Here is a 21746-nt window from a genome sequence, read left to right on the forward strand (position 1 = left end):
CCCATTCCATGATACGATCTACTTCTGAGGTGGAGTGTCCTTGTTTGATGAAAGCATTTTTAAGTTTAAGGTGTATATCCCAGACTTCCTCCTCAGAGCATATTCTGTGGTATCTGAGCATCTGGCTGCAGATCACAGATCTCTTAGTTCATTTGTGGTGGTTACTGGCTCTAAGAACGTGACTGTGGTGATCCAGGGGTTTCTTGTATATGGGTGTCTGTAGGGTTCCATAGCTGAAGCTGATCGTGATGTCCATAAAGTTGATGCTGGTGTGAGAGTGTTCTAGAGAGAGTTTAGTGGACATGTGGTGGTTGTTGAAGTTGCAGTGGAAATCTATGAGGGAGTTTAAGTTGTCTGTCCAGGGGATGAAAATATAATTGATGAATCTCAGGTATTTCATTGGGAAACCTCCCAGTGGGTGGTCCAATAAAAGATATTACCTGCTTTGAGCAGGGGGTTGGACTAGGTGACCTCCTGAGGTCCCTTCCAACCCTGATATTCTATTATATTACCTTACCCGCCTTGTCTCTGCCCCACTGAGTTCTGTACAGTTGGACTCATGGGATGACACTTTGTGATGTGCTTTCTGGAGCCTAGAACTCTCAACCCAGGGAAAATGGGGGCTAAAGTGTCTTTAAGCTACCTTTGCCCCTTCTGAATTCTGGTTGTTCTGGGGGCTGGAATAGCCCCAGCACAAAGTAGACAGCCTTGGGAGCCTGTGTAACTTATGGCAGCCCCCTCAGGTCAACCTAAGGGAAGGAGTGCTGCTCAGAATCTCTACAGCATTGTTTGCTATCGCCTCACCCTTGACCTGCCCCTAGACCCACCCTTGAAATTCTCCCTATACCAAGACTTGCAAGGGGTCCTCAGAAGACAGCCTTCTTCTCCAGTTCCTGCACTGGGGAATCCTTCACTGATGAGAACCAGCACTGTTAGAGATTCTTTACACCTCCCTGGCCCTTTTACCTGGCATAAAAAAGAGGCCATAGTGGGGATGAGAACCCCACCCATGGTAACTAAGGGTACGTCTACACTACGGGACTATTCCGAATTTGCATAAACTGGTTTTGTAAAACAGATTGTATAAAATCGAGTGCGCGCGGCCACACTAAACACATTAAATCGGTGGTGTGCATCCACGGTCCGAGGCTAGCATCGACTTCTGGAGCGTTGCACTGTGGGTAGCTATTCCGTAGCTATCCCATAGTTCCCGCAGCCTCCCCCGCCCCTTGGAATTTCCGGGTTGAGATCCCAGTGCCTGATGGGGCAAAAATCATTGTCATTGTCGCGGGTGGTTCTGGGTAAATGTCGTCAGTCACTCCTTCCTCTGGGAAAGCAACGGTAGACAAGCATTTCACGCCTTTTTTCCCTGGATTGCCCTGGCAGATGCCATAGCATGGCAATCATGGAGCCTGTTTTGCCTTTTGTGACTGTCACCGTATGTGTACTAGATGCCGCGGACTGAGGCGATTCAGCAGCGCTACACAACAGCATGCTTTTGCTTTTGCATGACAGCAGAGATAGTTACCAGCCATACTGCACCATCTACCAATCCATAAATTGGTAAAAAGATGATCATGGCTACCAGTCGTTTTGCACCATTTGCTGCTGTCATAAGTGCCCCTGGCTGCTCTTAGCCAGGGGTGCAAAAGCCAAAATTGGGAATGACTCCCTGAGTCAATCCCTCCTTTTTGGTATCTAAAAATAGAATCAGTCCTGCCTAGAATATGGGCAAGTGTACTAGAGAACCACTGTATCAGAGAGCACAGCTGCTCTGTGTCAGATCCTGCAGAAATTATGAGCTGTATGCTATTCACAGGGGGTGCTCCTGCAACAACCCCACCTGTTGATTCCGTTCTCCCCCCAGCCTTCCTGGGCTACCGTAGCATTGTCCCCCCACTTGTGTGATGAAGTAATAAAGAATGCAGGAATAAGACACACTGACTTGTTAGTGAGAAATGAGTGGAAGGCAGCCTCCAGCTGCTATGATAGTCCAGACAGGACAGTAAGGAGTGTGTAGGAGAGGAGCCCAGCATCCCTCTGCTAGTCCAGGGGCAATTGAATCTTTTTTTTACACATGAAGGGTGGGGGCTGACAGAGCTCAGCCCCCTGTTGCTATGATGACGATGGTTATCAGCCATACTGCACCATCTACCAGGAAAAATTAGGGCCAGGCGCCCTTGATCGACCTGACAGATGCTAGTCAGTATGGTTACCAGCCCTTTTGCACTGCCCCATGTGCCAATAGGCTGATGATGAGGACGGGTACCAGTCATTTTGCACCATCAGCCACCCATGGCGGGGGGGGAGCAAGGATGTTGGTGTTCAGTGCTGCAGCATCGCGTCTATCTGCAGCATTCAGTAAAGATAGGGTGACATGTAAAAGAGTCAAGAGAGGATTGTTTTCCCTTTCACTTCTGGGGGTGGGTGGGGGGGGTGCGTAAATTGCCGAGCTATGCCCTGACCTACCGCGGACACTGTGTTTGACCCTAGAAGCATTTGGAGCTCAGCCAAGAACGCAAATGCTTTTCAGAGAGACTGCAGGAACTGTGGGATAGCTTGAGTCCTCCAGTCCATGAGCGTCCATTTGATTCCTTGGCTTTCCGTTACGCTTGTCACGCAGCAGTGCGCTGAGTCCCTGCTATGGCGTCTGTCTGGAGATTTTTTAAAAATGTTTTTTAATTCGTCTTCTGTAACGGAGCGCTGATAGAACAGATTTGCCTGCCCTTACAGTGATCACGTCCGCGTGGTCCATGCGGGAGCTCTTTCTTTATTTTGATTTTTAACTGCATCGCCACACGTACTGATCGGAGCTCCACGCTGGGCAAACAGGAGATATTCAAAAGTTCGCGGGGCTTTTCCTGTCTACCTGGCCACTGCATCCGAGTTCAGATTGCTGTCCAGAGCGGTCAGTGGTGCACTGTGGGATACCGCCCGGAGGCCAATACCGTCGATCTGCGGCCACACTAACCCTAATCCGATATGGTAATACCGATATTAGCGCTACTCCTCTCATTAGGGAGGAGTACAGAAACCGGTTTAAAGAGCCCTTTATACCGATATAAAGGGCCTCTTAGTGTGGATGGGTGTGGCGTTAAATCGGTTTAATGCTCCTAAAACCGGTTTAAACGCGTAGTGTAGACCAGGCCTAAGGGAGACTGGTTTGCAGACAAAGGAATAAGAAAACTAGCCTCAGTAAAATAATTTAAAATTCTCAATGTTTCTAAAATGCTCCTTCTAAAATTCATGGGGCATACACAAAACACATGGGTGCATGGTATAATATAAAGGCTTCATCTGCAGCTGTTGAAAATGACATAGAAACCTCATTGGGGCTAATATTTCTCATTCTTGCAAGGAACAGCTCCATAGGCAGCAACCCAAGGCAGTATGGAGCCAAGTGGAGCAAACAGAGCCAAGTGGAGAACCACCAAAGGCCAGTGAAGCCCAGGAGCATATCTGAGACCCAGCAGCAATGAGGAGAGCTTCTCGGGGCATTCAGGCACCTCAACATCCATCTTTGACAGATCAGAGCATTGGCCCTGTCACCTGAGAAGCAGGCTGCAGGCAGGTCCAAGAGCAGACTTTGCCTGGCTCCTGACTTCTCAATTCAGGGCTGGCCTGGGGTTTGCCACGGTGATGGGCAGTTGTTGAACTGGTCAAAAGTTTTTAATTGAAATATATTTTGATGAAAAATGGGTTTTTAGTCTACAACATTTACTTGTAAGTAATTGACTGCAGGGAGTTAACAGAAGAACCTGCACTCCGATCACTCTGCCACCCATTAGTTCCCTGGAGAAGTCTGTCTGAGGTAACCAAAGTTAATTACCTAATCAGGTGGGGGACTGGGTGAACTAAAGAGTCAATTAACTCATTAGCTGAAGACTGATAAGACATGCACAGGAAGGATGTGAGGAGGAGAATAGGGCTGGCTGAGTCTAGTCTTGGTGAAGGGAGAATTCTGCTCCTCTCAAGCCCCGGAGGAAGGCCGCAAACACAGGGGATGGTGTAAATAGCAGTGCTGCTTGGGACTCTAAAGATGTTAGTGGAGGGATCTGAACTAAACTGCACAACATGGATATCTGATTGGTGGCATCTGAGCGCTTTGTGTGGGATGAGAAGGCAGGAGGGGAGTGCACCCTGCTGCACTGAAAAAATTGTTGACATAAATGTTTGTTAAAAATACTATTCAAGTAATTGTCAAAAATTTTATTTATCAAAACCCAAGATTTTAGTAAATGTTGGTTTCCATTTGGGGAACATTTTTCATGTTTGTGGTAAAAAAATTAATTAAAAATGTGAAAAATGTCCAAACAATGGAAAATGGGTCCATTCTGAACCCTTTGAAACAAAAACCAACTTGAATTTTGATTTTTTTAATTTTAGTTTTTAATTTTTCAGCCACTCTAGCTGGTTGGTCTTGGCTCTACTGGCCCCTCCTCTGAAGCCCCAAGCTCCCAAGAGCAGCAGTGAAGGACACAAGAAGATAACAGAAAATACAACAATAGTAATAGCTACAAAATGTGCCTTTTTAAATTCCCAATGAGCTTATTATTATTACTGTATTATGCTAGTAGCCATAGGGCCCAATGGAGATCAGGGCCGTATGTGCTTGGTTATGTACAGACATATAAAAAAGAGACAGGCCATCCTCTGAAAAGCTTGAAATCTAAACAGACAAGAAAGACAAAGGATGAGAGAAAGTCAGGATTATTATCTCCTTTTAAAGATGGAAAATTGAGGCATCAAGAGAAAGGGGCAACAGAAATGCCCTAAAAGTGTGGGGGTGGGGGGCACCGGCAGTCGAACTGTGGCTCCACACCCCATGCCCCCAGCCATCTCTCTCACTGAGGCCCTGCTCCCACGCCACCTCTTTCCCCAAGGCCCCACCCCCCTGCTGGCTCCTCTCCACTCCCTCCCACTCCATCACTCTCCATTACAGCTGGTAAAAAGTGATAGGGCCATGGTGTTCGGGCACCCCTGTAGAGAGATCAAGGTACAAATTCGTAACGGTATTTAGGTGCTTAACTGCCACTGATTTCAATGTGAGTTAGATGCCTAAATACCTTTGAGGATCTGGGCCTTAGTGACTTACCCAAGGTCACCCTGGAAGTGTGTGGCAGAGCAGAGAATTGGCTCCAGAGCTACTGAGCTCCATTTCATGCCTGAACTGCAAGGTCGTCCTTCTTTTTATCTTAAAAAAAAAAAAAGACAAAAAATCACTTGCTAATCAGCAGCCACATCATAAACATACAATAAACCACCAATGTACTTAGTCTATCGACGATTGCCACAGTACTCTGGGTACTGTCTCAGCAGCTTTAAGTCCCTCTGAGATCTGAAAAAGCCATAAGAACAGATGAATGGCCATACTGGGTCAGATGCATGGTCCTTCTAGTCCAATATCCTGTCTTCCAACAGTGGCAGGATGCTTCAGAAGGAGTGAACTGAACAGGGCACTTTACTGAGTGATTCATCCTTGTCATCCAGTCCCAACTTCTGGCAGTCAAAGGTTTAGAGACACCCAGAGCATAGAATTGCATCCCTGACTATCTTGGCTAATAGTCATTACTGGACCTATCCCCCATGAACTTGTCTCATTCATTTTTAACACAGTTCTATTTTTGGCCTTCACAACATCCCCTGGCAGTGAGTTCCACAGGTTGTGTGTGTGTGTGTGTGCGTGTGTGTGTGTGTGTGTGAAGAAGTACTTCCTTATGTTTGTTTAAACCTGCTGCCAAATAATTTCATTTGGTGACGACTAGTTCTTGTGTTATGTGAAGGGGTAAATAACACTTCCCTATTTACTTTCTTCACATCATTCATGATTTTATAGACCTCTATCATATCCCCTCTTAGACTGTTCAGCTTAGAAAAGAGATAACTGTCTTTTGAATTTCTCATCATATGGAAGCAGTGTCATACCCTTATTCATTTTTGTTGCTCTTCTCTATACCTTTACTATTCTAATATATCTTTTTTTTAAATAGGACGATCAGAACTGCACTCGGTATTCAAGATGTGGATTATCATGGATTTATGTAGTGGTATTATGATATTTATGATATCCCTTTCCTTATGGTTCCTAACATTCTTTTAGCTTTTTTGACTGCCACTGCACATTGGGCAGATGTTTTCAGAGAGCTATCCTTGATGAATCCAAGATCTTTCTTGAGTGGTAACTTCATTTTGTATGTTAGTTGAGATTATGTTTTCCATTGGAATTACTTTGCACTTATCAACATTAAATTTCTGTTTTTCAATCATCTAATTTAGTGAGATCCCTTAGTAACTCCTGGCAGTCAGCCTTGGACTTAACTACATTGGGTAATTTTGTATTGTTTGCAAATTTTGCCACCTCACTGTTCACCTCCTTTTCCAGATCATTTATGAATATATTGAACAGCAAAGACCCTAGCAAATATACTGAATATATTGAACAGCAAAGATCCATGGCAGATCCTGCTTTTACCTCTCTCCATTGTGAAAACTAACCATTTACTCCTACCTTTTGTTTCCTATCTTTTTAACCAGTTACTGATTCGTGAGAGGACCTTCCCTCTTATCCCATGACTATTTACATTGCTTAAGAGCCTCTGGTGTGGGACTTGTACCAAATGCTTTCTGAAAGTCCAAGTACACTATATCCACTGGATCATCCTCGTCTACATGCTTGTTGACACCCTCAAAGAATTCTAAAAATTAGTGAGGCATGATTTCCTTTTACAATAGCTGTATTGATTCTTTCCCGAAGTAACATGTTTGTCTATGTGTCTGATAATTCTGTTCTTTGTTATAGTTTCAACCAATTTGCCTGGTACTGAAGTTAGGCTTACCAGCCTATAATTGCCAGGATCGCCAAGGGAATCTTTTTAAAAAATTGGTGTTACTTTAGCTGCCTTCCAGTCATCTGGTACAGAGGCTGATTTAAGCGATAAGTTACATACCACAATAAGGAGTTCTTTAGTTTCATACATGAGTTCCTTCAGAACTCTTTAATGAATACCATCTGGTCCTGGCGACTTATTAGAGACAAGACAGATCAAGAGTTATTAGCTAAAAGTAATGCAGTAATGATATATTCAACCCCCAATAGCTCAAGAAAATGCATTCACCTCCACATGGTGCTCAGCCAAACCAAATATTTCAAGGGTACAAGTAGATGTTATTTACTTGCTCCAAGGAATTTTGTCATGGATGTTGAGACAGGTGCAACAGTCCATAGGACCTACAACTTAAAAAGGGAATGGCTGTGTGTGGACCTGAAATAGGATGCCTAGTGTAGCTGCAATGCACCACTGCCACTTGAGCTGGTACAATCATGCTAGTGTAAGTTGTAGTAATGCAAGTAGATGCAGCTAGTGAGTTCAAGGCCATCAGAACATATCTGTAGGTGTGTGACACCAAATGTTGTATAAAAGAGATACGGTTGTTCTGGAGCAAAAGGAATCACAAAAATATGAATTTCTAGTACATATTGAAGAAGCCATTTGCAGTGCACAACTTTGTTGACCCTCCTAACTTATAGACAATGTTACCTATTATTATGTGCCAGTAATGGCAATCTTTCTAACCTTTTCAACATATATACAGATATATCTGTTTTGCAGAGCACTCTTGTATCATTTCTCATATATAGATGTTTGATGAGAGAGAGAGAGAGAGAGAGGGAGTTGGGACAACAGATTTCAAACTATTAAGGTGATATTCACTAGTTTGCTGTCATTCAAATGAAATATTGTTGGTCACATTAACATGTTCAATGCAACCGAAAGCCAACTTCCCACCTCAGTGCTCTATTTAATATCAATTACTTTCCATTTCATTTTTTTTAATCTTTTCTTTTGCATCACAGTCTGTTTGGATTTTTTTTCCAGGACATTTTAGTTTCTTCTGCAGTGCCAACCCCCTCTGATGGAGGAAGGAAGGAAAGAAGAAAAATGGGGAAATCCCACATATATTTACAACATATTTAACGTATGTACTATTTATTAAATATAGCCTTCAATAGCTAAACACAATCAGACTTAGAGTTGGTTCCATTGGTCAGGAATCAAAATGTAATTACATTTGCTTTGAAGAATCCCTTGAAACAATATGTATCTATCTATATAGAGCATGTTAATATTTATTACATATATTACAGTTGCAGCTAGCAGACACAATAGAGATCGGGGTCTCTTTGTGCTAAGCACTGTACGAACACATGGGAGAGAGTCCCTGGCCCAAAGAGCTTACATTCCAAATACTGTACTCTTTTGTATTGAAACTAGTAGTTTAACTGAGCATGTTGAACTTCTGTGGATCCATTTAAAACCTGATGTTGCCATGATTTATGAAGAGGGATACGGGGCCTGATCCTGCAGTATTGACTCAGTCAGAACCAAAATCCCATTGATTCATGAGCCCCTTGTGTCAATGAAGTATCAGTTCACAATCAGTTTCTGAGGATCAGTTGATCCAGTGATCAATACCATTACATCAGGGAACTTAGCAGCAGGGTAATAGTTCCCTTCACGAAGGATTGAGATTGAAGGACCTGTGGTGATATTTCATGGGCTTCGTTCTTTATTTTTACATTTGTTGTTGTTAATATCTGCAAACTGTAATCAAACAAGGAAAGAAATTATACATGATTTTGCATCTGGTGGGCTGAGACTCAGTGGGATGAGTGGCAGATATAGGGTAAGATTGTGCTTTGCTCCTGATATATCCCTTCTTCGGGACAGCTGAGTGTATCGCTTTTTAGGATATAGAGCGCCCCAGTTTGCCCTACGATCAATAACTGTGATCACAAGACACTGAAACCTACAATGTGTGTAAGTACAATACTTAACTTAGTAACTGTGCCAATAATGTATAATGATCCGTGGAAGAGAGGTTGCCTGGTCGTCCAAGCTGAGCTATGCCTTGGCAGCCTTCCTGCAAGTGTATGTTGCAGAAGAGTGTGTATCATTTGTAACCTTGGGCTGGCACTAATGGTTTGGGTCACAGGAATGGCATGTTTCGAAGAGGGAAAAAAATAGCATGGACTCTTCTGAAAATATTAACCCGTCTATTTGGAGAGTGGCCGTTGCCTTTGAAACCTCGCTCTATACACCTATATTTAGCACTGGAGGAGGGAAGGAGAAGAGGTTTCAGTTTTAAGCTCCGCTGTTTGCTCTAAAATCACCCCCCTCCCCCCATCTGAAACAGGGCAGATTCGCACAGAGGGGTGTGGCCGCTGCCCTTTGGAATTATTCCCCCAAATCCACCTTTGCTATCCCACTTCATCCCGCGTTCGCCAGCTGAGTTTGCGTTTTTTATTCTCCCCCCCCCCGCCTTTCCACTCTCCTCCCCCCCCCGCCAAACAGGAGATGTTCCCCAGACGGAGCCCAGGATACTGGTTGGAATCAGATTTGGAGGGTGATGCACCGCGACAGCTAAAAGTTGGATAGAGTTTCAGCAGCTACTATATATAAAGCAGGGGGACTTATGTCACTGCACTAATTAAATTCCATCTGGGTGGCTCCTCTGGGTTTTTTTGAGCCTATCACCCAACTCCAGCAGGCAGAGAGGCCAAGGGGAGAGCATGATGATGGACCTTTTTGAAACTAGCTCCTATTTCTTCTACTTGGACGGAGAAAATGGAGCTCTGCAGCAGCTGGAGATGGCAGAGGGGTCCCCCCTGTACCCAGGCAGCGATGGCACTTTGTCCCCCTGCCAGGACCAAATGCCCCCAGAAGCCGGGAGTGACAGCAGTGGAGAGGAGCATGTGCTGGCACCCCCGGGCCTACAACCCCCTCATTGCCCCGGCCAGTGTTTGATCTGGGCTTGTAAGACCTGCAAGAGGAAATCGGCCCCCACCGACAGGAGGAAAGCAGCCACCCTGCGGGAGAGGAGGCGGCTGAAGAAGATCAACGAAGCCTTCGAGGCTCTGAAAAGGAGGACTGTGGCCAACCCCAACCAGCGGCTGCCCAAGGTGGAGATCCTGAGGAGTGCCATCAGCTACATAGAGAAGCTGCAGGATCTCCTGCACAGGCTGGATCAGCAGGAGAAAATGCAGGAGATTGGGGGAGACCCTTTTAGCTTCAGCCCCAAGCAGGGAAATGTAAGCACAGCGATTGTACTCAGTCCCCTCCTTCCCCCTGAAAGTCAGCTGCGAAACCGCCTTCCACTTTTTTTTCCTCTCCCTCTTCCCCTTCCTTAATATAGTCTGTCAATCCAGAGCGCCGGGCACACTAACGAGCATTTAACAGACTTAGCGAGGGAAGTTATAAGTTGTTGTTTGGAAGTCCAGCAGGCACCCAGGCTGCCCCGAGGAGCGGCGATCCTCTTTGCTAATATATGTGTTCTCTCTCTCTCTCTCTCTCTCTCTCTCCCTCCCTCTTTCCTCTGCGCTCTACGTGTTTACTTCAGATCCCAAGTTCAGATTTCCTGAGCACCTGCAACTCCGACTGGCAAAATGTTTCTGATCATTCCAGAGTGCTAGCGATCAATGCCAAAGAAGGTAAACTTCAGGATTCTCTTTACGTGTGCATAACGTATATACGTGTGTGTGTGTGAGTGTGTGTGAGAGAGAGAGAGGGAGAGAGGGAGAGATGGATCAATTCCGTTAGCAGAAAAAAAATCTTACAGTGCTGAGAAAAAATGAACACTGTTACTGTATTGTACGCTTCTATATAGATATTGTAAGTTTGCTCACAGGTGTTGTTTCCTTTTCCTAATATGTGAATATCGGTCCTTGTTAGAGCGTCTCTTTCTTAGGGCTATGTTCCTTTCTGTCATTCCCTTCTGTGTATCGATCGCTGTTTAAAAAAAACTAAACCAAAAACTCTATTTATCTTTTATTATTATTTGTATTTATTTATTTATTAACCAGGAGCCTCCATCGTTGAATCTTCAGCCTCTAGCAGCCTTCGTTGTCTTTCTTCGATAGTGGACAGTATTTCTTCAGAAGATCCCAAACTTCCCTGCGTGGAGGAAGTGGTAGAGAAGTAGACCTGCATTTGGCCTGATAGTATTTTGAACGCAGATAACAAGGAACTCACCCCACAACCTCTAAACGAATTAATTAATTAATTTAATATTTTAGCAATCCCAGACAGGGGCCTTGTTAAAGGCACTGGTAGGCAGATAAAGTTGAATCTTCTTAAAAAGAAATGTTCCTCCGATAATTGTACAATCCAATTCTTTCTTTCTTTCTTTCTCTTATGTTGTATAGACCACTCCTTTTTTATTTAATATATTTACTTGTTTTCTGGTGATCCACTTTGTATAATATTCAACAAAAAGTTCATTCCTGTCTGAGTGAAGCTGTTGTTTGGATATCCTGTTAGTATTATTTAAAGAGTTCTTAGGTTGTGTTTTTGTACATAATTTTAGTACTTTTTTAATGTAAACCGGATCCATATCTATATATATATATATATATTTAAATTGTGGAATGTGATATTGTATATAAGAACGGCCAGATTTCCTTGGTATGTAAAATAAAGTTCTTTGTGTTACAAAGGTCCCAGCCCCACTTTAAATTGTGGGCCCGATCCTGCTCCCATTAGAATTACATTTTGCCACTGACTTCAGGGAGATCAGGACCCAATTCGGTCAATCCAAATAAAAAGTGTTTAAAATTAAGAGGTTGCAAATATTTCCAGCCAGGGCAGCGTCTCTTTCACTGTCTAAACAGTTTCTCTTCTACTCAGAACCGCACAGAAGGTCTTCATTTTTTTCCCCTCATTCTTTCCCTCTTATTTTGCGTTAGCAGCCTTCCACAGCTGAGAGTTGTGACTGCTGCTGTGTATAGGATTGTGTAGGCCGCCTACGTTCACCCAGGCCAGTGCTTCCCTTCGGTCTCCCTCGGTGGAAAATTCAGCGGAGCTACCGTCCATTTCATTAAATCGCTGGGGAAAGCGCTTCCACTCGGCTCCTGACTTATTTATTCGGGGCTATATTTACCCTGCATGTTTGACCTGCTGAGCTGCACATGCTTGGAGGAGCCTGCTGTACCAAGCAGGGTCAGTCAGACTCCTGTGTTTAATTAACCAGCTCCCTATGTCGCCTGAATTCTTCTCCGATCTTCTTTTGGGGGCTGGAGGAGTTGCACTCAGCCCGTGATTGCAGCAGAATGTATGGGCCTGGCTGGTTCCTAAGGGACAGCAAAGGGCTCTGACATGAGCCAGCTCCCGTGGGGTCTAGAGGGCAGAGACGTCCTTCGAAGAAAGGTGACCCCTACCGCCTTCTCGTACCGTGCAGGGGGAGCTTAGGGCCCCCAGGGGCGGAAAGAGTTAAGTGGCTGAAAGTGGGGACCAGGAGGCAAAACAACACGTGAAGCCTTTCAGTCAGTGCTGTAGAAAAACAAACCCTAGAGCCGAGGGTGGAAAAGCAGGAGCTACTCCCAGTAAGGACTGTCGGGCTTGGAACCGATTTGTTTATAATCTCGGGAAGAGGCGACCAAGAAACTAAACTGCTGAGTTTCTCCCCCCAGCTCCCCACCACTTCATGGTAACTAACCAGAGGAAACGTCCCACCGCCGAGCAGTGAAAATGTCCCTTTGTCACCTCCGCTCTAACCTTGAATCCTTCAGATTTAAAAATACGGTGTCACTCCCATGTTCCTCCTTAGCCAGCGTGCTGGGGGGCAATGGCTGGCGAAAGGGACAGCGCTCACTCAGCCGCAGCCAGAAACTCTCCATTACCCCGCCACTCGCTATTCCCCGCTCCCTATCTATGCTGGCTGCGTCGCCTGCCATAACAATTCGCCGGGGGCCACGTTATTTGGTTGGGTGGTGGTGGTTTTTATTTTGTTAAGTCTGCCACTTAAACAAGAGCATTTCCAGTTGTTGAATGCTGGGATTTGTGTGTCTCAAGCAGTGAGTGATAAACAGAAACAAGAGAGGTAGGGTGTAATTCCTCCCCCACACGTTTGAAAGAAACTCTCCGCGGTATAGAAATAACAGAAGGCAGGACCTTTGGAAATCCACGCTTCCAAAGCATATGGTTTGCCACACAAAAAGCGATTGGTAAGAGAGGGTGGCTGCTGCCCTGGCTTTCATGTAGAGCTTTAGCTTGATCAGAAATAGAGGAAGAAGCTTTTACTTAGCCCCGCTAGAAGCTATTAGTGTTCTTAATAATCTAGTTCAATGCCTAACAAGTAAGAGGAGGGTCCCCCATCTAGTACCACTCAAGCAAAACGGGATGGGGGGGGAATGGGGCAATTTGCCCCAGGCCCCGGGCCCTGCAGGGGCCCCCATGATAATATAGTATTCTATAGTATTGCAGCTTTTTTTAAATGGAAGCCCCCCCCCCCCCGAAATTGCTTTGCCCCAGGCCCCCTGAATCCTCTGGGGGCCCTGAGCAAAACTCTCCCTAGCTTTACTTTTTTTGAGTACAGCGGGTCGGACCTAGCCTTGAAATTGTAACTCTCCTCAAAAGGAGAATTTCATGAGCATCTCATGCAGACCTTGAAAAAAACCCACCCTTTTTCTTCCTCTTGCTAACGGAGAGGTGTTATTCACATCCTAATATTGACGTCAAGAGACTCTATTGTCCGCCTGTGTTTGGACCCCGAAATCCGTGTCGTCTCCAGCAACGGGGTAACATGAGAAATTGTTTGGAGTAAGTTTGAGTAAAGAAGATTTTTCATTAAATAAAGAAAATATTTCCCGAAGAGGAGCCCTGTGACCTCAATGGCTGTCTCTGACATGCAAGGTTTCCCAGTGAAAGTCCTCAGTGTGTTTGCAATTAAAATGTTTTTGTTTGATATTAATAACGATAATCTTTACCTAAGTCTGAAGCCAAAGCAAACAGGGCCCTGGAAGCACAAAATCAAGAGGTAATAACTCGGTAAAGATAAGCAGTTTGTGATTTAATCTAGCCTCTTTCCAGAGGCGGGTGGGTGCAAAGTTATCAGGTTTAAACTAATGAAAGTGATTTTCTGCCTACATTTTATTAAATGTGGAACAAAGCTCCTGGAACATGACTCCCCAAATGTCCCTTTTAAGGCCTGGCTCCTGTAGCTTCACCTGTATTGCATAACTCATAGCCTGTGTATTTATTTATATTGAGAGTAGTGGGGAGGGGGACTTGATGGGCCCATTCATTTCACGGATCCAACAGCCATTGTAATATACTATGGAATGAAACAGTGAGGGCATTCACTTGATGCACTGCAGACAATCATTGTAGTCGAGGTTCCCCTGGGGACTCGAATACCCTGGTGGGATGGAACAGATGAAATGTGGATACAGTGGTGGTGGGAAAAGATAAAGGTAGATGAGACTGGGTTTAAATCCCCACTAACTACTGAAGGACAAATGTAATGTTCTCTTCCTAAGTGAAAGGATGACATGAAATGAAATATATTTAGAGTAACAGATAGTGGACCCACTTCTTGTTCGGGTAAAACTGCCAACTTCAGGGGTAGCAGAACCGGGATTGGCTCCAGCGCTGTTGATGAAATCCGAGAAGACCAATGCACACTGGTGCGATGCAGCTATATTCAAAGGGAAAAGTCCGAGCACTCGAACATTCATAAGAAGCACTTGCAAGGATCGTTATTTGGCTGTGGGGACCCAGGATAGCGTTTTGCCAGAGCATTGCCCTTTTATGGCAAGTGTGGCTGTTTTCACCGGGAGGAGAGAGAGATGGAGGTGTGTGGGAGGGCTTGAATAACTCAGCCATGTGCTCGCTTGGGTTTCCCCTTCTGTAGCAGCAGGAACTAGCAACTTTTCCCATTCTCAAGGCTGCTAAAAACCCTCGTGTCCCTTTGATCTCTCTTGGGAGTCTCAGAATGCAAGCAGAGGCCAATGTCTTCTTCAGCTGGCTTCTATACAATTCCTTCCCGCAGCTCTGGCAGGTACTAATGTGTTTACTTAGGTGCGCGCAGTTCCCAGAGCTTGATGGAACCAAAAGTTTAGCACGTCGTTGGAGTCCCCTTAATATAGGTCCCACTGGGAAAGAGTTTTTGTTCCTAGTTAGTTCTGGAGGCGGATTGCTGACGGGGACCTCGGATGGCACGGTTATTACTGAATTGGCTGTTTATCCAGGAGCTAAAACTTCCACCGATTTAGCGTGCCTAACAGCAATTTGAACTAATGGAACAACACGTCACAAAATAAATCCTGCAAACCATTATTGATATACACTGGAACAAATCCTTATCTTGCAGTCTACACTCAGGCAAAAGTTCCACCGACCCCGACTGGGATTTTGTCTGAATTTTCGAGAACAGCTAGTTTCCTCTGCATTTTCTTGGCTGGGATTGTAATGTGTATTTTTTAATAAAGGATGCCCCAAAATAAAACCTCAGTAAATTTAGACTCCAGCTGTTAAATTTTGTAGTCCTGACCGCTGAGTTTGCTCAGGCAAACTCAATGGGAGTTTTTCTTAAAGTGGGGACTACAGTAACTGCCTCTTGGCTTCAGCTGTCTTTACAATTAATTATATATAAGATCTGCTGCTTTTAAAATACATTAATACAGCCCCAACAAGGGAATTGTGTTCTGCAATCAGTACCCCACACTCATTGGCACCCAATTTCTTCACTTCACACGCCCCGGTGGTTAAACTTTGGGTCATATCTGTAAAGATATGTGATAATATTTTCATACACCGATATTTACATTTCATTCCTAAACGTTCTACTCACGTTTTGTCAATTGAACTATGTAACACTTTCCTTGTTTGGTTTGGTGTTTCATTGTTTTGTTCCGTTTTTCGAAGTAAAGTTAAAGTCAAGCCATTTCAGAAGAGGAGAAAAGTCACGAAATACGGGTCAATAATTTTGCTCTTTTAAAAACCCTATTCCTTCTTTTATGGTGGGGGGAAATAATCGTAAACTAGTCAGAAATGTGTTTTAAATATATCTATATATTAAAAGTAACTATAACAGTACGAGTCCTACTGGCTGAGGGACGCCTTTGAAACGCTGTGTTCTTTTTTTCTGCGAAGATTTCTTGCTATTTAAAAAAAATCTCTATATTTTGTTCTCTGTTTTAACAAGAGTTTGAAAGTCGTGTTGTCCCATTCTCGGCATTTCAATCCCCAGATCTCAAAAACCCACCACCGCTACCCGCTCGCAGCAGCCTCATTAACCAAACTTATCGTTTGTGTTTTTTCCTGCTTCTTTTAGTTCTACTGACCGGCTTGCTGCACGTTCGCAAATTTGTTTTGAGATCACTTTACAAAAGGAAGCTGGCACCTCTAAGGGATACTAATTACAGAATTTCCTGAGTGACAGCATCTTTTTTTTCCCAAAGATTCAGGAAGAAGGGAAACAACCTTCAGAATTCCCCCAAGACTCTTGGGAAGGGCACATTTCTAAACAACCCCAAACACTCTGAAGAAGGAACTACAGATTCGAATGCAAGGAGAGGCACAGACAATATTTTGGAAGGCATACCAAAGAGGGTGGGCATTGTTACTACAAGATATATTGTACACACTTGGAGAGAAACCACCGAAAGGTGATCAGAACAGTGTACCTAGCACTTTAAAGACCAAGTTAATTTGTGCGCAAAGCATAGATCTGTAAACAGGTCTATTTCAGCCTGCGAGAACATGCTACATTAAAATATCCGTGTGCTAGAATCCAAGAAAGTCTTCAAGTTACCGCTGACCAGAACCGCTTTATTTGGCTGATGATTTCTTGCAAAACCACTGAGAACTGCAACGTTTCAAACGTGGCCAGCTGAATGTCAACCTGGACTTCATTAGAGAGAGCTGAAATTCAGAGCTTTCCTTTTCTGTAACTCTATTCCTTTATCAGCGCTCTGGCTTTAATACAGTATTCATTTCAAAGGGGGCTCGCTGCCCGTTTATGGCCCTAAATAAACTGGAACAGGACAGATGTAGCCTTTCCAACCGCTTAGATAATTATATACCAACTTTTTGAAGGGAGGTGGGCAGGGTTTTATTTATTCAACCTTTTATTTCTTCCTCTGATATATTTTAAAGTGGGGTTTCACTGAAAGCAATAACAACATTCCCCTAAGGAGACTGAACAGTTATAGATCAATTATCAGATGGATTCTCCTCTGGGTGGCTTGGAGCTCGGGGTATACTGTATAAAGAGATACGTGGCTTTTCAGCCTACCTGCTCCAAACTGAAGCCTAATCTCTCCTTTTCCAAAGTGTTTGCGGTCCACAGCCTGCATCAAGGCAGTAGTTCAATAACCTTTCTTACACAGAATTCCCTGCCAGACTCCTTTACTTAAAGGGGGTTTGAATAAAATGACTAGACCAAGAAGTAAACTCACTGGCTAAGTCAGCTGCTGCTCCTTGAGCGAGGTTAGTCAAAAATGCTTCTGCTGGGTACTGAGAATAACTCGCATAGCTTGGGCATTTCTGAGGGGGTCGTTTGGAAACCGTTTTATTTAACCCGAATAACATATAAAAGCCAGCTGAATGTGGCCAAAGGGCTCCTGCGCTTTGGCAAATGCCTGTTAAATGGCTTCATTACCACTTTAATGGCCCTTTAACAGTTTCAATGATCTGCGACTTGGTCTCTGGAAGGCTTTTGTCACCGACTTGTGTAAAGTTACTCTCAGGGATTGTGGGGTTAGAAATTTTACACTTCCAGGAGGGGTTTGTTGCACTGACAGCTGGGACGCATCTGTAACGGTACAAGTTTGTCTGAAAGCAGAAAATTAGCAAACCCAAAGCACTGCTCTGCTGTTGCCTCTAGCACCATCAGGCCACAGGGAAGAGAGCAAAGGGGGTGGCAGAGAGATTTTCTTAGACAAACAAATACAATGGTCTTATGTGAGTACCGTTTCTGACATGATCAGGGAGCACTAAAACCTGAAATTTACCTGAAATGTCTCCCCCACCCCTTCATTGTTAATTGACAAAGTTATTGTTACGCAGGAATGATTTTCTAGTTTTGTCTTTTTTTTTAAATCTAATCGAATCAAAGGACAAAACATCCCCCAGGAAAATGAAGAAAACGGATCACAACTATAAAAACAAAGTGAGCCAGTCTGGTTCCAACTGTTGCATTGATTGTGAGAAAATCAAATGATTAAAAACGTTCACCGTTTAATTCCCGTGACTATGGCGAATAAGGTGAGAGTGTATCCTATTCACCCCATAATGTGTTGGAAGATGCTTATTTGCAGGAAATGTCACGTTTTAGGGTTTCTTTCCCACCTTTCCTGCTCTTTATTTTTCACACCAAATTGCGAATCTCCTACTTTATTCTAACTTTTGAGGTGTTGCAATCACTGAAAAAGTTGATGCATGTTAACGTGTAATAAACTCATCCGACAGTCAGAAGGAGCGGTGCATAGCAAGCTGTCTCCTGGGGATTGGAGGGGGTTTGCCCAGACAGCCCCAGTAGGGGTAGTGGAGGGATATGCTAATAAAGACTAGCCTCTCTGGACCAGCCTCCCATAACAACATGTATATATAAAGAGCCCCGTGCCCCAGAGAAAGGACACTTTGCTTCGCATCCCTAATTACTTAGGAAATTGCCCAAGAAAACTGCAGTGTGACGTGCTGAGCCTGGCTCGCTGCAGTCCAGACCCAACACCGCTCTGTATTAGCTGTTGTAAAGATGGAGGTGATGGACAGTTGCCAGTTTTCTCCATCCGAGTTCTTCTATGACAGCTCCTGCATCTCTTCCCCGGAAGGCGAGTTCGGGGACGATTTCGAACACGGGCTGGCTGCCTTCGGAGCCCACAAAACAGACGGCCCCTGGTCCGACGAAGAGGAGCATGTCAGAGCCCCCACAGGGCATCATCAAGCCGGCCACTGCCTCATGTGGGCTTGCAAAGCCTGCAAGAGAAAGTCCACTACCATGGACCGGAGGAAGGCAGCCACCATGCGCGAGAGGAGGCGCCTGAAGAAAGTGAACCAGGCTTTCGACACGCTGAAGAGGTGCACCACTGCCAACCCCAACCAAAGGCTCCCCAAAGTGGAGATCCTGAGAAACGCCATCAGGTACATCGAAAGCCTGCAGGAGGTCTTGAGAGAGCAGGTAGAAAACTACTACAGCCTGCCAGGACAGAGCTGCTCTGAACCCACCAGCCCAACTTCCAGCTGCTCCGACGGGACGGTAAGAGACTGGCGTTTCGATCACGTAAAACTCTTTGGGTTGTAAAGGTGCCGACATAGGCAGGTTACTCCGTTAATTTAGGGTTCTGCTGTGTGGTCTAAAGGTGGAAGGGTGAAAACGGGGTGCGTTTATTAAGATCCCATGGAAACGTTACGTGCGCTTCGGAAAATGGTCCCTTTCCAGGATGTGATTCACGTGGTGTTCTGCATGCAAACAGCCTTGTAGTGCTGTAGGGGTGGGGGACTTCATATGTGCAAAGGGGGCAGCTTTGTTACCCTGCAGGGGATGAAGATAAATAGAAAACAAGCTCCTGGGTAGTGATCATAGCATTCACCACTCAATGCCCGTCAATGCTCCTTCGTGTTTTGTAGACAAGCTCTTAGGAAGTACCGCATGGAACATGGAGAACGGAGAATAGGGAGTGAATGAAGCCTTTGCTAACCCCCTCGCCCCCCAGCCCCTAGTAATGTTACAGTTGTCATGAAAAAAAATAGAGGGCAAGAGCGGAACCCACCCAGCTGAAGCCTGGCCCAGATGCATTTTTTTTCCCGAGCGCGTTTGTTCCATCAGTGCCAGCCAGGTTTTAATGCGCTTTCGCTCTGGGAAAGTGTCCTCTTACTGACTCGCCGTGCCTGCCTCCTGCTACCAATCCATTCTCCATGGTTAACGCGGCGCACATTGCGGATGGGCCCGCCTTTTGCCACGCTGCCCCTCCCGCAAAGAGCCGCTGGAAACGGAGCGAATGTCAGCAAATGTGCCGAACGAAGGCGCGGCGGGGTTGGAGGGTCCCGCTGCAGAGGGGCCCCGGGCTCAGCCCGCTGGAAGTCGCGCACCCCTAAGCTCTGTGCGCTCATTTCTTGTCTGTTCTAGGCCGAATGCAGCAGCCCTGCCTGGCCCCGGCGGAGCAGCAGCTTTGACGCTGTCTATTGCCCGGACACACACAGCGGTAAGCATGAGCACAGGGCTCGGGCCGGCGCCTTTCTTAACGGCGCGACTCCGCCGTGAGTGAGGTGGGAGCGACGTAGGTCGAGAGGCAGCATCTGCCATGAGTTTTCACCCTCCCAATCTCTACGCCGGGCGGTGATATTTACAAACGACGAGGTGCGCTGCGTGTCGGCGCCTGGACTCCAAAGGGCCGGGTGGGGATAGGCACAGGAGTTGGAAATTAAATCGTCGCTACTTAGCGAGTTAATTCACGTTTCTTGACGCATGTAAGTATTTATCTATTACTTTCGCCTTACTTTGTTCCACAGACAAAAGTACTACACTGTCCAGCTTGGACTGTTTATCCAGCATCGTGGATCGTATCTCTTCCACCTCCGATCCAGCTGCGCTGCCGCTTCGGGACACCGCCTCGCTCCCTGCAAACGCCAGCCTCGATTCCCAGCCAGGCTGCGGCACCCCTAGCACCCCTCCTCATTCCAGGCTCATCTATCACGTATTATGAAACCAACTCCAGCCACTGCTTTTACGTGGGGAGAAAGAAACTCACGCAATGAACTATGCAGGTGGAATCCACGCGTTTCAACCTATGTATATAAAGGAGAAGCTTTTTAAACTGTATATTTGTGAATAATGTTGCCACGAGATGTATTTATCTAAAGCATTCTTGACACATTTTAGTCCTTTTTTGACTTTTATTATATTGTTACCAGGTTAGCTTTTTGGCTAGCGTAAACATTGTGCGCAGTAAACAGAAGGCTGTAACAAGTGGCTTCCTGCGAAGTTTTTATAGCAGTGCTAACGTTATATTTTCATAATGGTCTGTCTTAACGCTCTTTGTTAGAGGAGGCACTTTTATTCCACCTGAAACAACAAAGCAAGTAAAAACTCACTTGCAAACAACATTAAACATATTTGTCTCATCAGATACAAATGTATGAAATACAGAGAAAACATTGTTGCCTAATGCTGTATAGTTTATTTCCATTCATGGGATGCTTTTTGTTGAAAGCTCGTCAGTATTTCTGTGGGGACCGAGGGTTCTCAAAATAAAAGCATCTGAAATTGTCAAAGGTTGGGAATACATGGTATTCTGAATACCCTGCTATAAATAAAAAGTGTTACTACAGAAGTGGTTCCTTTTGTGGTTCTTTAAACCAAATATTCAGGACTCTAGCCATTTTTTTTATGATTTCTAGCTCTTCCATATGCTTACCAATTCTTTGAATTCATCATGCTAATAATGGTATGGCATATTGCACAGTTAATCTAGAGGCATCCCAAAGGCTTTTACAAACTAAAGCCATGGTCTTGCAAAAAGTTAGGCACATATTTAACCTGAAGCCTGTGAATAGCCCCTTTGAGTCTGGTGGCACTATTCAAAGCAACTGCATAATGTTTGCAGGATTAGGGCCTAAAGATACAATGCAGCACTCTGGACATTAGTGGCTCTTCCTCATGCAAGTAGGGACATCCATGGGACTACTCAGAAAGCAGGGGTTTGCAGGATCAGGCCATTATATTACACATTAACAGCAAAGACCTGCTCCTATTGCCATTGATTTAAATGGGCGCGGAACTGGTCCGCACCTCTGCATTCCTTATTCTGGCAGACCCCACCCCCATTTATTTCTGTGGGAGTAAGGGCACAGTACAAATTACAAGCTTTGGCCTTAATACTACATTGTCACTTTACCATGTGTCAACTGCATGATTTGGCTCTTATAGTGTAGACAGACTAATAGGTGTTGGCACTAGGGGTGCTGGGG

The 21746-nt window shown here is 45.0% G+C and overlaps 2 protein-coding genes across 2 annotated transcripts; both read left to right on the plus strand.

Moving 5' to 3' along the window:
* The first annotated feature begins 9541 nt into the window (after positions 1 to 9541).
* MYF6 (myogenic factor 6) lies at positions 9542 to 11070 on the plus strand. The gene is made up of 3 exons (XM_045000322.1): positions 9542 to 10090; positions 10399 to 10489; positions 10862 to 11070. The coding sequence occupies exons 1-3, from the start codon at positions 9572 to 9574 to the stop codon at positions 10978 to 10980; spliced, it is 729 nt and encodes a 242-aa protein (XP_044856257.1). The 5' UTR covers positions 9542 to 9571; the 3' UTR covers positions 10981 to 11070.
* Positions 11071 to 18534: 7464 nt separating this feature from the next.
* Positions 18535 to 20482, plus strand: MYF5 (myogenic factor 5). The gene is made up of 3 exons (XM_044998500.1): positions 18535 to 19035; positions 19906 to 19981; positions 20277 to 20482. The coding sequence occupies exons 1-3, from the start codon at positions 18535 to 18537 to the stop codon at positions 20480 to 20482; spliced, it is 783 nt and encodes a 260-aa protein (XP_044854435.1).
* The last annotated feature ends 1264 nt before the right edge of the window (positions 20483 to 21746 follow it).

This window comes from Mauremys mutica, chromosome 1 (genome assembly GCF_020497125.1).
Source record: "Mauremys mutica isolate MM-2020 ecotype Southern chromosome 1, ASM2049712v1, whole genome shotgun sequence".
Taxonomy (NCBI): Eukaryota; Metazoa; Chordata; order Testudines; family Geoemydidae; genus Mauremys; species Mauremys mutica.

Coding starts and splice junctions, on each gene's coding strand:
- MYF6 (XM_045000322.1), top strand. CDS start 9,572: ATGATGATGGACCTTTTTGAAACTAGCTCCTATTTCTTCTACTTGGAC. Junction 10,091..10,398: donor TCAGCCCCAAGCAGGGAAAT/GTAAGCACAGCG, acceptor TGTTTACTTCAG/ATCCCAAGTTCAGATTTCCT. Junction 10,490..10,861: donor AGCGATCAATGCCAAAGAAG/GTAAACTTCAGG, acceptor TTTATTAACCAG/GAGCCTCCATCGTTGAATCT.
- MYF5 (XM_044998500.1), top strand. CDS start 18,535: ATGGAGGTGATGGACAGTTGCCAGTTTTCTCCATCCGAGTTCTTCTAT. Junction 19,036..19,905: donor CCAGCTGCTCCGACGGGACG/GTAAGAGACTGG, acceptor TGTCTGTTCTAG/GCCGAATGCAGCAGCCCTGC. Junction 19,982..20,276: donor TTGCCCGGACACACACAGCG/GTAAGCATGAGC, acceptor CTTTCGCCTTAC/TTTGTTCCACAGACAAAAGT.